The sequence below is a fragment of the Temnothorax curvispinosus genome, unplaced genomic scaffold (assembly GCF_003070985.1).
Source record: "Temnothorax curvispinosus isolate PA1 unplaced genomic scaffold, ASM307098v1 QBEX01013847.1, whole genome shotgun sequence".
NCBI lineage: Eukaryota > Metazoa > Arthropoda > Insecta > Hymenoptera > Formicidae > Temnothorax > Temnothorax curvispinosus.
The window spans coordinates 17,778-32,545 of record NW_020223627.1 but is presented as its reverse complement, the minus strand read 5'-3'; the positions used below and the strand labels follow the sequence as shown (position 1 = coordinate 32,545).

General features: G+C 43.2%; 1 protein-coding gene across 2 annotated transcripts in view; it reads left to right on the top strand.

Annotated features, from left to right (window-relative positions):
- Positions 1 to 1,621: 1,621 nt before the first annotated feature.
- The window catches only part of LOC112464057 (high-affinity choline transporter 1-like), a 20,310-nt gene continuing 7,163 nt past the window's right edge, over positions 1,622 to 14,768 (top strand). The window contains exons 1-12 of one of the 2 annotated variants that reach the window (XM_025030842.1): positions 1,622 to 1,878; positions 7,694 to 7,923; positions 9,423 to 9,530; positions 9,784 to 10,012; positions 10,833 to 11,061; positions 11,347 to 11,584; positions 11,715 to 11,821; positions 11,899 to 12,002; positions 12,332 to 12,462; positions 12,765 to 13,036; positions 13,111 to 13,719; positions 14,390 to 14,639. In XM_025030842.1, coding sequence (XP_024886610.1) covers positions 7,746 to 7,923; positions 9,423 to 9,530; positions 9,784 to 10,012; positions 10,833 to 11,061; positions 11,347 to 11,584; positions 11,715 to 11,821; positions 11,899 to 12,002; positions 12,332 to 12,462; positions 12,765 to 13,036; positions 13,111 to 13,719; positions 14,390 to 14,639 — 2,455 coding nt within the window. In that variant the 5' untranslated portion in view covers positions 1,622 to 1,878; positions 7,694 to 7,745. Of the gene's footprint in view, positions 1,879 to 7,687; positions 7,924 to 9,422; positions 9,531 to 9,783; positions 10,013 to 10,832; positions 11,062 to 11,346; positions 11,585 to 11,714; positions 11,822 to 11,898; positions 12,003 to 12,331; positions 12,463 to 12,764; positions 13,037 to 13,110; positions 13,720 to 14,389; positions 14,641 to 14,768 lie in introns of both variants that reach the window. The other variant, XM_025030843.1, reaches the window with a different exon arrangement.

Below are 14,768 nucleotides of genomic sequence, written 5' to 3'. Positions count from 1 at the left end.
ACACGGGAGTTAAAAATAACAAGATGTTATTTAACTCAAAGTATTGGTTCAAATTTCATCCTTTGACATTTAACAGTGAACGAGACAACGAGAAATATTGACAATGTCATTGTGTGTCAATTGGGATTTCAAATAAGCGACGGAGACAACGGGATCATAGTCGGACCTCCAGAGAACTCTGGACCGTGCATTTGGAAGCTACGAATGAAACAGGACGAGGGTGGAGACAAGTGGGGGCGAGAGTCGGTCGCGGAGGGAGCCTAAGAACCAGGAGTTTGCGCGAACAGATCAATACGGGGGCTGCCCCCGCACATGAACATGTTTCCTTCCCACTCTTTCTCTCTCTCTCTCTCTCTTTGTATTCATCTCTTCGCGTCGCCTTTCTTTCTCTCTTTCTACCCTTTTTGCACATTTTTGTATCTCTATCCTCCTCTCGCATGAGTTGATCGATGTAAGATTGTATTTTAATTCTCCATTATTATGACGCCGCACCCGTCATTCTTTTTTCTATTATTTTACGCTTGCTTTCTAATAAACCCTTGCTCTCTTTCTCTCTATCTGACGTAACAATAGTACAGAAGGGATCTTACGTGCTCTAGAATTTTTTAAATAAATTTCATATTTAAAAATTATTTATCTGTCTATATTTAAGCCCATCGATCCATCCATGTATTTTCCCCTCCCCCAATTTGCGATCCTCACAATCCTCCCTTTTACTCTAACCCACATTCCCCGTGTCTTTATTAATATTCACGCCCGATTGAATCTCTCGAAGACTCTGCCTTAAGCTCAAGATATATCCAATTCGTTCTTGGTATATTCTTGGATTCATCCCTCTCGCGCTCGGCTATATCTTTTCCTGTCCTCGCCTCACGATATGAAATTTTGTTCGGGCGGCTCTAAAATCTAATTCAAATCGCCACTCTGCTCTATGATATCTACGGCCCCGTAGCATTGACACTGTATCGTTTATCACGCTGAAACATTGACCCGCTGCGCTGCGCGTAACTGTCCTTCTCTTACTTTTACCAATTTTCCCTTCATCGCCCTCTCGTCTCCTTACATCGCCTCTCACCACCTCTCTTTACACAGATCTATCTCCTACTACGTCGCAAGAGCTTATACTTCTCTCTTGTTCGTCTCTCCCCCTTTATCACGGCCCCTAGTTGGATCAGTTCTACCTCTCTTTCACTCGCTCGCTCTTTATTCATATACAAGGTGTCCGGAAATTATCATTATTACTTTCAATCATTTCGACTAGCCTCAAGTCGGCGAAAATTGCGTCGTCCATAGTGTTCGTTTTTCTTTTACATTCGATTTAAATTTACTTTTCAATCAAATCTATCAAAATTTCGTCAATCCAAATAATTTGGTTTCCGTAACTTTGCCGAAATTGATCGGTGAAAAATGTCTGGGATTGTCAGTTTATTTGCTGATTGCTTTTTCAAGTGAAAGAAGTTGCCCATATCTCCGACGTGTCTTCACATCGCGGGATCATCCGACTTTCCGGTCGGTACCACCCTGTACATCTGCATTACGCGCGCGCGCGCGCGCGTGACCGGCGCTCCGTCCTTGTCCGTGACGCGCGCGCTACCCCCAGCGAGGTGGTGGCGGTCCAGCGTGTTAGCCGTGCGGGATGCTGAATCCGTAGAAGAGGCTCAGTCGTATTGCCTGGGCCCTCTCTGTCGCACGGCTAACACCCGGATCGGCGAGATCGTGCGAGGCTGGTGGGTATCCGCGTGCCGCGAGAGGAGCCGATTTCCTCCCTTGGGCGAGGGCACTTTTTCGTCGCGACGGAAAGAAAATCGTGACGCGCGGCGGGATGGATACGTCCGCGTGAGAGGGATGCGCTGCACGATTTCACTGGGGTAGCCGGCGGTAAGTAGTACGACTCGGAATTTTTCGACCCTCCCACCCTCCCAACCTCTCTCTCTCTCTCTCTACTTTTCTCGTTTACTCAACAGTTTTTGAGCACCCTGCCCGGTGCTACGCCTCATTGTAAACTTCAATCAGGCATGCACGTCCGTATAATTCCACAAAATTCGATTTTGGACGCTACACATTTGGAACGATTCAGCTTCTGTCAATACTTGCACTTTATAAATATTTTTATTATTACGAAACAACGTGGAGATGTATTCATATGGCATATCGATAGTATTGCAATATTATATCTCTTCCTGCAAACGTTACGAATAATGATAATAATGTCCCAAATTGAAAGTTAATTAAACTGGGTGCTTTATGTATTTTTCAATGACGAATTATTAATGTAAACAATTTCGTCTTTTCACCTTTTCTTTTACGTTACTGCAATTCTACGAAAATTGTCGAAATTGGGTGTAGACGGCTTTAAATAATGCAAACTGATGAGGCTCGTTTACATAGCTGTTTACATTAAAAATAATAAAAATCAATTCTTTAATTTCATAACTCGTCTATTACATTGTCTATTATGGGAATACCACCTGAACTATCACTACTTACTGTCAGGTAAACTTCCGACGCACTCATACTTTTCATCTTCTTCCACTTCTTAGAATTAGAGAAAGATAAAACGTAAGTTAAACCGAGATTAAAGTTAATCTGCATTGAAAAGAAGGTAGAAACGGACATTATTCAGAGAGATCGTTCGAAAGAGGCACAAGATAGCGCGAGCAAGCATCTTCCTCTTCCTCGCTTATCTCGCAATCAGAGGATAGGATCGAAGTGAAGTGCGGATCGATTCGCGACTACTTGGCGTTCGCGACGTTAAGACGTTGTTGACTGGCACGAAAAGTTGGCAGCGAACGACCCGGTTTTCGTGTTTAAAGATAAACCGCGCGCGCGCGCGCGCGCTGATTTTACTCGTACGCCGCGAGGCAAGGGCGAGCCAAGCGAGAGAGAGAGTCATCTGGTCATCTCTCCGGACGAATCATTGCTGGTCCTCGCTTTTCGCGGAAGCTTCACAGCGACCAATCTTACCAGCGATTTACGAGCGACCAATTTCTGGAAGCCGGTATACAACGTGCTTGCTCCTAACGCAGCTTCTTTTTCAGCCTCGCCAGAAACCGATCGCTTCTAATTTCATAACGCGGGTGTTGCAGCTAACGGCGATATTACGTGCAAACTTTTGCGCAGCTCGACGATCGTATTGTGCCGTAGCCGCGCCGCACGCTCTTACATTTAATTATATGTTATTCGCCGGAAAACATAATTAGTGTCATTAGCATTCCGTGAATGGACTTAGGTAATTTTCGTACCTCCTATAAAAGCTAAAACGATCTGTTTAACGTAAATTTCGAGACTTGAGGCTATTGTACATTGAAGAATACGCGATGCCTCGACAATTGGCGACAAGTGTGATAAAATTAGACGATTGACAAAATTTGACTGAATTTTCCATCGCCGTCTCTACCTTTGCGAAATCGAGCTAACGCGGTTAGAAACGCGTATTTATGTCTCTTGTATCGTTGGAGAGATGGCAACCATACAGCTGCAATTCAAATGGAAATACTTTGGGCAAGCTATATTTATGACATGATATATTATGTATGTAAGGTTTCAGCTGTATTATTTTGTAATATTTGTTCAGCATATTATCATTCGTTCCAATCATAACAGAGCAGAAGGAGCAATTCAATGCTTTGAGAAGCAATGTCGTTTCATCTTTCAGTAGCCATAAAAGTTCTATCAGAAATTAGAAGAAGATTGACAAAGAGAAAAGAGACAGAAAGAGTATCTGATTATCTGAGTAAATTATTTCAAGATTCTTGATCTCTAACGTAACAGTAAATCAAATTTTTGCACAGTTACTTAATATAAACACAATAATAATAATTTTTTGTTCGCTATTTTTAAGCATCTCTCGAGTCAAAATCGATATATGATAGTTCGTGCTTCATTTTTATCTCGTTTATATTTTCATCCGGTTACATCGACGAGCTTTATATCCCTTTCAAGAGCTTCTTCTCCAACGGTACAGCAAATATAATCTCTCTCTATCTCCCCCCTCCCCCTCTTTTCCTCTCCCCCTTCCTCTATTCTTTCCCTTTATAACCGGCCGTGATATTCTCAATTGGGAATATCCTGTTGAAAAATTCTTCCATAATTGTTCAGCCTTGAAAGACGCTTTTTAAAATTAACGTCGGTCGCCTCTCGCATCTTTTTCTTCGCTTTCCCACACCCTTTGAGGGCTGCTTCTGCTTACCCTTCATCACGATCAAGCATGTATTAGCTTGTCCTTCTATTTTTGCGTCGGTGAGATAATGAGATCACAGGCGTGAGCACATTATCGACAAAAGATTACTTCCTACCTCGAAGAAGTAAATTTACTCGCTACCATCAGCATCGCGTTTTTAAAGCGAGATAGCTGCCCATTTGTTGCTAAATAAAGGAGTTAAAATTCAATCTGGCGCTGGTTGTTCTTACCGAAAAATTTAATCGAAGGCCATTTATTGGGTGAATGCTCAATTAAATTAAATCAAATTGCTTTTATAATTTAATCGTTTCGTTTTTTAATGTGTCACGCAGCGCAATCACGCTGTTCACTTTTGATGTATCAAATCGCGTCGCGGCACAAACGTGCTGATAATACGCTCTACCACAATTTGCAGAACTTAATTAAGTTATACAATTAAAGTGTTTTCTTTTAATTAAAAAAAAAATGGATAAAAAAGTTCACATATAGTAAATTTTATTTTTACTTATCATGGCATTATTTGATATTGAACAAGAAAAAGGCAGACGCGCTCCTTGGCATTTTCTCATATAAATTTTTACGTTCACCCTCCAAACTCAAACGATTAAATTTGAAACTCAACTCGAGGCTTTATTACAGTCACGTAAAAACAAGTCGAAAATAGGTGACTTCTTCACAACTCACTTTTATCTTCGAAGCTTAATTCGCAGACTTTTCTCGCTCGTTCATTTTATTGTTATTTGTAACGCACAAGAATGATTAACGCGGTCCAATACATTTTTATTGCATGAAATATGAATTCTAAATTAAAGTAAAGAATATTACACTCTTGAATTCGAGACCCTTTTTCTCGCTAATTATATTTTCTTTTTATTTTATTCTTACCGTCAGATACAATTTTTGGAGTAAAAAATGTCGCTGCAATCAGGCGTGTTTATCGATTATTGAAGTATGTAACCGTGCTATATGTCTCTATATAGCGCGGATGTTAAATAGATCATCAATTGACGCGGTTGTATTCTAAAACTGTCCACGTGCGCGAGCGTATATACGTAAAAGCTCACTTTAAAGGCGCGTTTTAAAAGAGAACGTGCCGATAGTTTTCGAACTGCGAGAAACGAGGAACAAACGCTCGTCTCGTATGCGCGAACGTATACGCGGCAACTTTAATAATTTAATCTCCAAACGGTTTTTATTTACGCCGGAACTGTAAGAGCGTCCGCGACACGCGCGTTCCAATTTATATCGGTTCAAACGTTCGCGATAATACCGTCTAAATTTTGCGTGAAAATTTTGCGAGAGACAGAAACGTCACGAACATCCGGCACCTTACTTAGGGGTTGACATCGTTCCTCGACATTTCGTACTTGAAAATTCGCTTACCCCGCCGGAGATAGCTTCAGCGAATATCGCGAACAAAAATATATATCTTTCCTTCGCTCTTTCTTTCCTCTCTCTCATTGAGCAACCCGCTTACGTTCCGCGCGCGTTCGTGCATGCGTGCGAATAAGTTCTTCCACGTACACGTGTGCGCGCACGTACTCCAGCTGTCCGTCAACGTCAGCTTCTCTCGCCCCGGAGAGCGAGCGCCGTCTCTAAGCGCAAGTTAATAATGCAGGACCGTCACGGAATTCGGCTGAACTTTATACGTGACTCCGCGCGGTGCGCCGCGCTTCAGCCCGGGTCACGACCCTACACGACCCATCCTGTCCGATATCTGGGGCACACTTGAATTTTAAACCGCGTTATTGCGATTGCCGTGTCGCGCTCGATTAACTCTTCTCTCTGCGCGACGGGCCGCCTCTCTCGGCGCAGACTCCCGCGAAATGTGTTCAATAGTAAATGTCAACCTGTATGTCATCGGTCATAGGAGCTGCCGCGCGCGGCTAAAAGAGCTCTCTCTCTCTCTCTCGACATCGGAGGATACGTGTAACTCGGCGTCGCGTAACTTTTCATGCGATCTTTCTTTGGAAAGAGATCATATTGATCGTCCTGTAAAATTTGCCCTTAAAAGATCGATTAAGTTTCCTGCGTTCCAAAGTAGCGAGGTGACGTTAAGGTAGACGTCATTATGTAATTTTTTTACGTCATATTTACGTCATGCAACTTGGGTCATATATTATATATATATATATCTGTACCTTAGAGGTGAAGAATCGTATCTCCATTATTAAAAATGTAGAGAAAACAGGATTTAAAACTCATTGTCTCTATGAAAATTTCTAATACGACTTTTTCTGAACATTGTGTCTTGGGAACTAGTAATAATAGACATATAAGATCCTTTATCATTATATAATTTAAACTCTTTATATGTATTGGAAAAATATATATTAACTCTAATTTTGACAAGAACTGGAAATACGATTCTTTAGGGTACAGATATGTATAACGCTATACATATCTTTTTACAGAAAAAAAGTATATTGGAGTATACATGTTCATCTACACGCTTCTACGTGAAATCGAATCTCTTTTGACGGTTTTACGCGGTCAGAACGGTAACAGTGTGCTAACGTAACGTGATACGACATGTAAATTAATATTTCCGATAATATTAATGTTCTCTTCTCTCCGGGAACGTGTTGCCTTTCTGTCGAAGGTCCACGGCGGATATCAATTTTTTTAAATATCAAAGGCCAGAAGCTCCTTGTATCGACTAACGAGCGGAGACGGTACCTACGCGGGCTTATATGTACGGCAAATGTTAATCAAGAAGACGGAATAATTAACGCGGTATCGATCGCGAGAGCGCGGCTTTACATCCGATTAATCCGTGTGTACCTCCGTGCTACTCTATTGCCGGACAAATGTAATAGTCCCATTATTAGACTTGTTAAACATTATACCGTTAAGGGAAGCACTCGGAGATGTACGATAATAATAAAATATTCAGTCGTATTGGATATTACACGAAACGCGCGTCAAACTTGTCACGATACACATATAATCTCGTATGACGAATACTATTAACAACGTACATCCGGTTGTTTATTAACCATTACAGCGCTGTTATTGTGTTACATAGTTCTATGTTGCGACCAATGACGAGGAACATCTTGAATGCTTCTTTAAAATTGCTCGTAAAGAGCTATTGAAAGAAATAAAAGAATCTAGCATCAAACGACTCTTATTAGGAGCTACTGTAAATTTCGATAAGTATAAATAATTCTAACAAGGAGTTTCAAAAAGTAGGAATACAATAATCGGGAAGCTCGAGAGGAGCCTCTAATTACCAAAGCGTATCAAAAGTGACGAATACGCAAAGAACTATTAAATTATTTCTCGATATAGCCGGTATCCGTTGAGAGCTTAATTTGAAATACGTTCTTGTCGATAGAGATCCCGTAATACCCTCTTCCAGAAATGGGACCACCGATAACTGAATCAGTGATCAAATTAAGTCAATACGTTCAAGGGGAAGGGGAGGGGAATACGACTTTTGCGACTCTCTGTAGACGTTTAGCGACGCTAGTTATTACGCTGCTCTTACTATCAATCATTCAGTTGCAGAGCTCACATCCGGAAGCGGACGAGAACGAACACGTACGGTGCGGCGAGGAGGATGGGGGTGTACGTGACGGGCGTAATCGGCGTGATTGTGTTTTACATCGCGGTGCTGGCCGTCGGCATATGGGCTGCGGCGTTCAAGAGAAGGCAGGCCGCGCAGGGCCATCTACAGGATGACATGATGCTGGCGAACCGACGCCTCGGCCCCCTGCTCGGCGTTCTCACCCTTATCGGTAATTGTCACCCAAGAATCTTCACAAATAGAAGGAAAAGATAAATAAATTTTTGTAAGATCGTTTCGTTACGCGCTGCGCGTCCCATGACAATTCCGCGTTCGGATGATATTGAGGCAAAACTCGCTTTGCGTTAATTAAAATAGAAGAATTTTCCTGCCTGATTTTTTTCGCGAAAGTTAATGTTCTCGCTCATGTAACAATGAACGAAATTTGTTACGAAAAAAGTTATGCGTCTATTTATCGCACCAGACGCGTGACCTCGATTAGAATATATGACAGACCTATTATGTGGATTTCCTGCTTCGGAACGTTTCGAAAGGTCAAGGATCAATCTACATGACGTTGAAATTATGGATATTATTAGAGAACGATGAAAAATTATGCCTACAAGCTCTATCTACGAGTTCCTCTACGACTGGATTCGAAGTCAAATTTTGCTCAACGGGAATTTGATTACGTGATTATTTTTTACATTTTTTTCATTCTCGACGTTTAATACATGTCGTGCCATCTTTTTGTGCCGCTTAAAAAAAATGCATAGAGATATTACTGAAAATTAATTCCCGATTTCGTGGATGGAAAATCTATAACTTTAAAAAATTGCTGCGGCGCAGACGTCAGCTTCTGCAGGCATTGAAATCACTCCGCGGAGCTGATAATCTGTCGCGAGTTGCCGCGCCCGAGAGAAACCGCCTCTTTTCCAAGTTCGTTATATCCGTCAGACTTTACGAAATTATCTCGCGAAAAGCACGACCCCGATATCGACATGTGTCAACCGCCTTGCATTGTAAAGTGTAACGCCGTAAAAGGGAACATTGGTTGCACCATGCTTGTCTTATTCAAAATTAATTCTCGCTCCGCGCTCTCCGATATATGTTTCCGGGCTTCACTATTTTTAATCTAGTCCCAATTTTCGAGAAGAAAGACCTTTTATAACTTTGAAGTGGATTTCGTCTCGTTTTCTTCTGATCCACTTTGCTTTTTACGGACTACTCGCGCACCTGATAATTTCGTTCCTCGTTTTCACTCAATCGTTTCAAATTTTCTCATTGGTCTCCCCTGCAATGAATATATCTCTGCATTCTCCATTACCGTAATGACCACTCCGCGATATGCATCCGTAGAAAAACGCGATGTCAAGCACACCCCCATCCCTCCTCTCCTCTGTCCCTCCCAATTCGTTTATCTTTCCCATTTCCCTCCCGTTCTTCGTATAAACGGACAACGAGATAGGAATAATTTACCATGCATTCGCTTCGCTATTTATACGTGTGCAGCTTACGCGGACAAAAAATTCTGCCGACGTACTTTATTGTTGACGTAGCAAATCCCGACAGTTGTCGCAATACATGAGAATGAAAAGGTTTAATTTAATGCAACCAACCATATATTCTTATCGATAAAAATTTCGTAATTTCCTCTAAAAGAATATCAATTTCAAGTCAACAATTGAAGGGATATGAATATTTTTGCGACTCACCGCTGTATATGTGCAGCGACATGGGTCGGAGGAGCCTTCGTCAACGGGACCGCCGAGGCCATGTTCACGAGGGGTCTAGCCTGGTGTCAAGTGCCTATCGGGTACAGCCTCAGCCTGATTTTCGGTACGTCGCACGATCTCCCGATTTGGCCTCCGTAAACCCAATTCACTGGAAATGTCAAAAGATATTTTAAAACAGAAAATATATCGCGACTATAACGATCGCAAAAATAGAACTTGAATAATTAAACCGCAAGTGAGCCCTTCCTCTTAATTTTTCACATTTTCCTTTACATCATCTATCGAGTCCGACCTCGCTCTATCCGCGCTTAATCATTTTGATAAACGTCACCTTTCCAAACGACGAATTATCGCAGGTGCCCTGCTCTTCGTGCGCCCGATGAGGAAGGCCGAGTACGTGACGATGCTGGATCCCTTTCAAGAACGATACGGCGCGGGCGTCGGAGGCTTGCTCTTCCTTCCGGCGCTCTGCGGCGATCTATTTTGGTGCGGCGCCGTCCTGAGAGCGCTGGGAAGCTCGCTGGCGGTCGTCGCCGGCGTCGATCCGAACATCAGTGTTTGCGCGTCCGCGCTCTTGGCAGCCATGTAAGGACAACGCTTTAACAGAGACAGAGGATCACGTATCCGTCCGTTCTTATTTCAAGTCTTGAGTATATATCTTGAGTATATATCTTAAAATGCTAGTACAGCTTCGTAATTGATTCATAATATATCTTGAGATTGTATTTAACCTTTAACTGCACGCGGGCGAGGTCTGGTTGGACCCCAAGCGCTATTTTTGTTACGTATTTTCTCAGTTATGCGAGATATCAGCTGTGTTTTATTATGTACTCGAAAACTCACATTTCTTACATTACTTTTAGATAAAACAATAAAACTTGTGGGAATCCCTGCAGTATAAGCAGATACAGTATATTCACTCGTGTCTTCTTTCTTATGTTTATTAGCTCCTGCCTCTTTTCAGACTATTTCAGAGGACAATACGGCCAAATTATTCACTCAGACGAGAAAACCCGTGAAATGTTTTTTGCACACTCAACAATATGGCGGTCAATAAAATGGAGAAGGAGAAAGATCGTATATCTGTCCTTCTCCCGGAACGGGATGGAGAAGGGGACAGACATACGATTTTCACCTTCAACATCATGGTGGGCCATCAGATCAAAAGTGCCGACACGGAGTGGACCTACTTACTGACTTATACTGCGCTGCAGAGATCCCACCTGTGACTATTATACTAAAAATAACGCGTGTACTTAGGGTACTTACTTTAAGGTTTAGACCTTAAATAAGAACGATCTATAGGAATACCGGCCCATGCAGGGTGACGCTCGATGCGTAACTTGGCGAGACCGAATTACAAGCGAGACGAGAAACGCGAAAATCGGAATGTGCTGCCTTTCAGATACACGGTCTTCGGCGGGCTGTATTCCGTGGCGTGCACCGACGCGCTGCAACTGCTGTGCATCCTGGTGGGTTTGGTGATAGCGGCGCCGTTTTCCATGGTGCACCCCGCGGTGTCGTTCGAAAACAATCTGACCACGAAGGACTGGCTGGGACACGTGAAGAATGAGGACCTGGGCGAGTGGGTGGACGGTATGCTGCTGCTGGTGTTTGGCGGTATACCTTGGCAGGTATAACTTATTGATTCTTTTGTGACTTGTAAACGACGTTGAAGCTCAAATTGTATGTATATATATAGCCGAAAGATTATCCGTTTGAGAGACTTGAAACGAAACGAACATGCAGCTTAGAGCCTTGCGCTACTATTGCAAAAAACGTCTCGTGTCACATTTGAAGAAAATTACTATATAAATAATTATAGATAATCTTTGTTTATTTTACTTATTTATTAGAAGGTAATTTAGTGTTGTAGCAAAAATTTGACACACTGTTTATACATTTTTCCTCTTCTTCAGGGTTACTTTCAACGAATCCTGAGTATCAAGAGCACTTCCGTTGCGACGACTCTATCAATCGTCTCGATGTTCGGTTGCCTGATACTCGCGGTACCATCGGCCGTAATCGGGGTGGTCGCACGTGCCACCGACTGGTCCATGGTCCCGGGCTACAACGGAACATTCACCACGGACGATGGAAACGCCGCGTTGCCGATGGTCCTGCGGTATCTCACGCCCCAATGGGTCTCTTTCGTTGGTAGGTCCTGGTACATCCTCAAATTACTTTCTCTCTCTCTCTCTCTCTCTCTCTCTCTCGCTCTCTCTCTCTCTGCGATCGTAAGAGGAACATTCGAATTCACTTTTTGCAAATGCGTTAATCTCCGAAGGTCTCGGGGCGATCTCGGCGGCAGTAATGTCCTCGGCGGACTCCAGTATACTCGCCAGCAGCTCCATGTTTACCAGGAATGTCTACAAACTCACGATACGGCCAAAAGTAAGCGTAACTTACGCTGATAAACCGACAAACGATTGGCGCCAACAAACGTCATTGAAGCCACGTTTTCGTTACAGGCGTCCGAGCGTGAGCTAAACTGGGTCCTGAGAATTTCCGTAATCGCGGTTTCTATCCTGTCCACTCTCGTCGCCCTCACGGTCAGCAGCGTTTACTACCTTTCGTAAGTAAACACGTTTCTCTTCATTTTTTTTATGGGATGTATCTACTTGCGCTATGTGTCTATTATGTTCCGATAATTTTCGCAATGACTTCGCGTACGAGCGAATTTGAAAAAAGATTAAATTTTTTTTAAGATAATCGATAGAAAATTTTTCAGCTGCATCTTTATCACTCAACAAGTTTGTTCTTTTCTTAAATTTTCTGTTTTTATTTTTTTTTACATTATTTTAAGTGCTTATTCGAAAAATTAGTCCGCTTGTCAATTATGAATTTTAGATCTAATAATTGTAACGATCGATGTACTAAAATACACCGCACTTTTGTTCGAAGGTACTTGTGCTCCGATCTCGTCTACGTCGTTCTGTTTCCGCAATTATTAGCCGTTATTCATTGGCCTAGTATGGTGGATACTTATGGCTGTCTAGCGGGCTATTTCATCGCTATCGTCCTGCGTCTCGGTGGTTAGTTACAATTCTTAATTATCAAACATCACTCAAATAATATAAACAACACAACAAATAAGAAATGTCACACAATGCTTAAAGACTCTTCTCTCTCTCTCTCTTTGTTCTATCGTTTATATCTTTTAGATACATTTTGAATTTTTATTGCAGAATTGAGAAACATTCTTAACTTCTAACAATTTTTTAAATATTTTTTTCAAAACCTTTTAATTTTAAGCGTAAAAACGTCTTCTCAGATAACTGAAATATCCTCTAGAAATCTACTAGGGTTTCATAAGTAAACGCGTGAATGCTTTCAGGCGGTGAAAGAGGCCTCGGCATACTTCCGCTGATCGAATATCCTTTCTACGATAAGAGGACGCGCACTCAGAAGTTCCCCTTTCGCACCGCCGTCATGATAATCGCCCTCTTCACTCAGCTCTTCACCAGTTTCCTCGCCAGAACTCTGCTCGGAAAAGGATACTTTCCACAATGCTGCGACGTGCTGAATATATACTCGCCTGGGAAGTCCAAAGAATCGTCGGGCGTTGTGCAAAGCAGCTCCGGCGCCGCTCTCATGGATTCATCTTCGGTAATTGCGAATTGCAAGTTAACTGTCCTTCGCTTCACACTTTCAATCAATCGATGACACACCCATCTTTTCAGAAATCGACGTCGGGCATAGATTCCTGCGACGGCGTCGGCACATACGTTTATGACGATGAAAGAACCTGCGGCCACGAGGACGCGATCGATCGCGGCGACGGCGACGCGATGATCGTCAGCAATCTCGCCTCGCCGAAAATGAAGAACATCGGGACGATCATGCCACGTGCGAACCACAATATGCCGAGTCAGCAGAATCTGCGTAGCGCGGTGCCGACGCCGGCGCGGCACGTCTCCATGGCGAGTCCGTTGTACACGCCGATACTGCCGCTACAGAACGACGCGTGCAGAGATCAAATCCTCGCGGTGAGAAATCTGCGCAGTCCCACGATCGGTCCACAGATCCTCTCGCCCACCCGGTCGATCGGGATCCCGGCGACCCCGATCGCTCCGTGCGCTCCCTCCTACGCCAAAGTGGGCTGCGAGCTCGGGCCGAGCAGCGATAAGACGCGGAACAACGACCGGATCAGCATCGTCGACAGGAGCAACATGGAGTATAATGCAAACGCTCAAGAGAACCCGCCCGCCAGCGTCGGTCCCAGAAAGTGCGTGAAGGGGGTGAAGCTCGTCGGCATGGAGGGCGGCACGCTGCGGAGACCGTCGCTGCAGGTGAGCGACGACCTTCACGAATCGTCGCTTTTGTGAAGCCCCGCGACAAGTCGGGCCGCCGTTTCATTTTTGCGCGCATTTTGTTTTATATCTTCAGTTATCTGTATGAGTTATTTTATTAAATTCTATGTATTGGTTTTACGTATGTGTATGTTTGTTTATTTATCAGCGGTACGATTGTCCATCAAAGATGACGAGGTCTCAGGGGATTCCTTAATAGAGAGTCCCCCGCGGAGAAATCTCGGATATTCCCCCGCAGCATCTTCCATACGTAACTTCTCCCCATGGTATTTAATCTTAATACGCTGATGAATTCTTATCTTTGTTGATTTATACTGTTTTTCTCCGCGTATCGCGGCCTTTCGTTGAACTTTGAGAAAAAAGGAATTTATTAGCAACGTGCTTGATTCTGAAATATTTTATTGGCATTCGTCGATAGATGTAGAAAATTTATTAGTTTCTTGTCTAGATTACTTAATTGAATTTTACACATTTATTTTTACGCCTATGTTTGATTGCTTGGCACAATTGTTCGTCAATAAGAATAGTGAGGATTCGGAAGATTCTCAGAGAATGAGGCCCCTGAGAAAATCGGGGAGTCCTCAGAGAGATCCTGCGCGATCTCGCAATCTTGGCTCTTGGAGTATGTATTCAAATAGATTTCCCATAGCTTCCGGTACATAGCTCCCATGAGACGGCGTTTAGTGTCGCGAGTCCTCAGAGCACATTCTCGCCGACACCATCAGTGGAGCTGGTCAACATTCTGGAGAGGAGACAGAGCAACGGCTCGTTCGGACCGGGATCCCTGTCCCCCGTGCCAGCGGCGGGAGTAGAGGCATGCAAAACCCACGGAACCGCGTCTGAGGGACAGACCGGGAACGAGCATTGCAAGATAAAGAGAGGCATCGTGCGACATCACAGGTATCTATGAGGGAACGAGCGAATAATGCAAATTAGAAAAAAAGATTCCAGAATCTTTACTTTTTTCAATCTATACCCCTTCGTATTGCAAAGAAAAATTACGTCCATAGCGTTGGGAATTAAATACA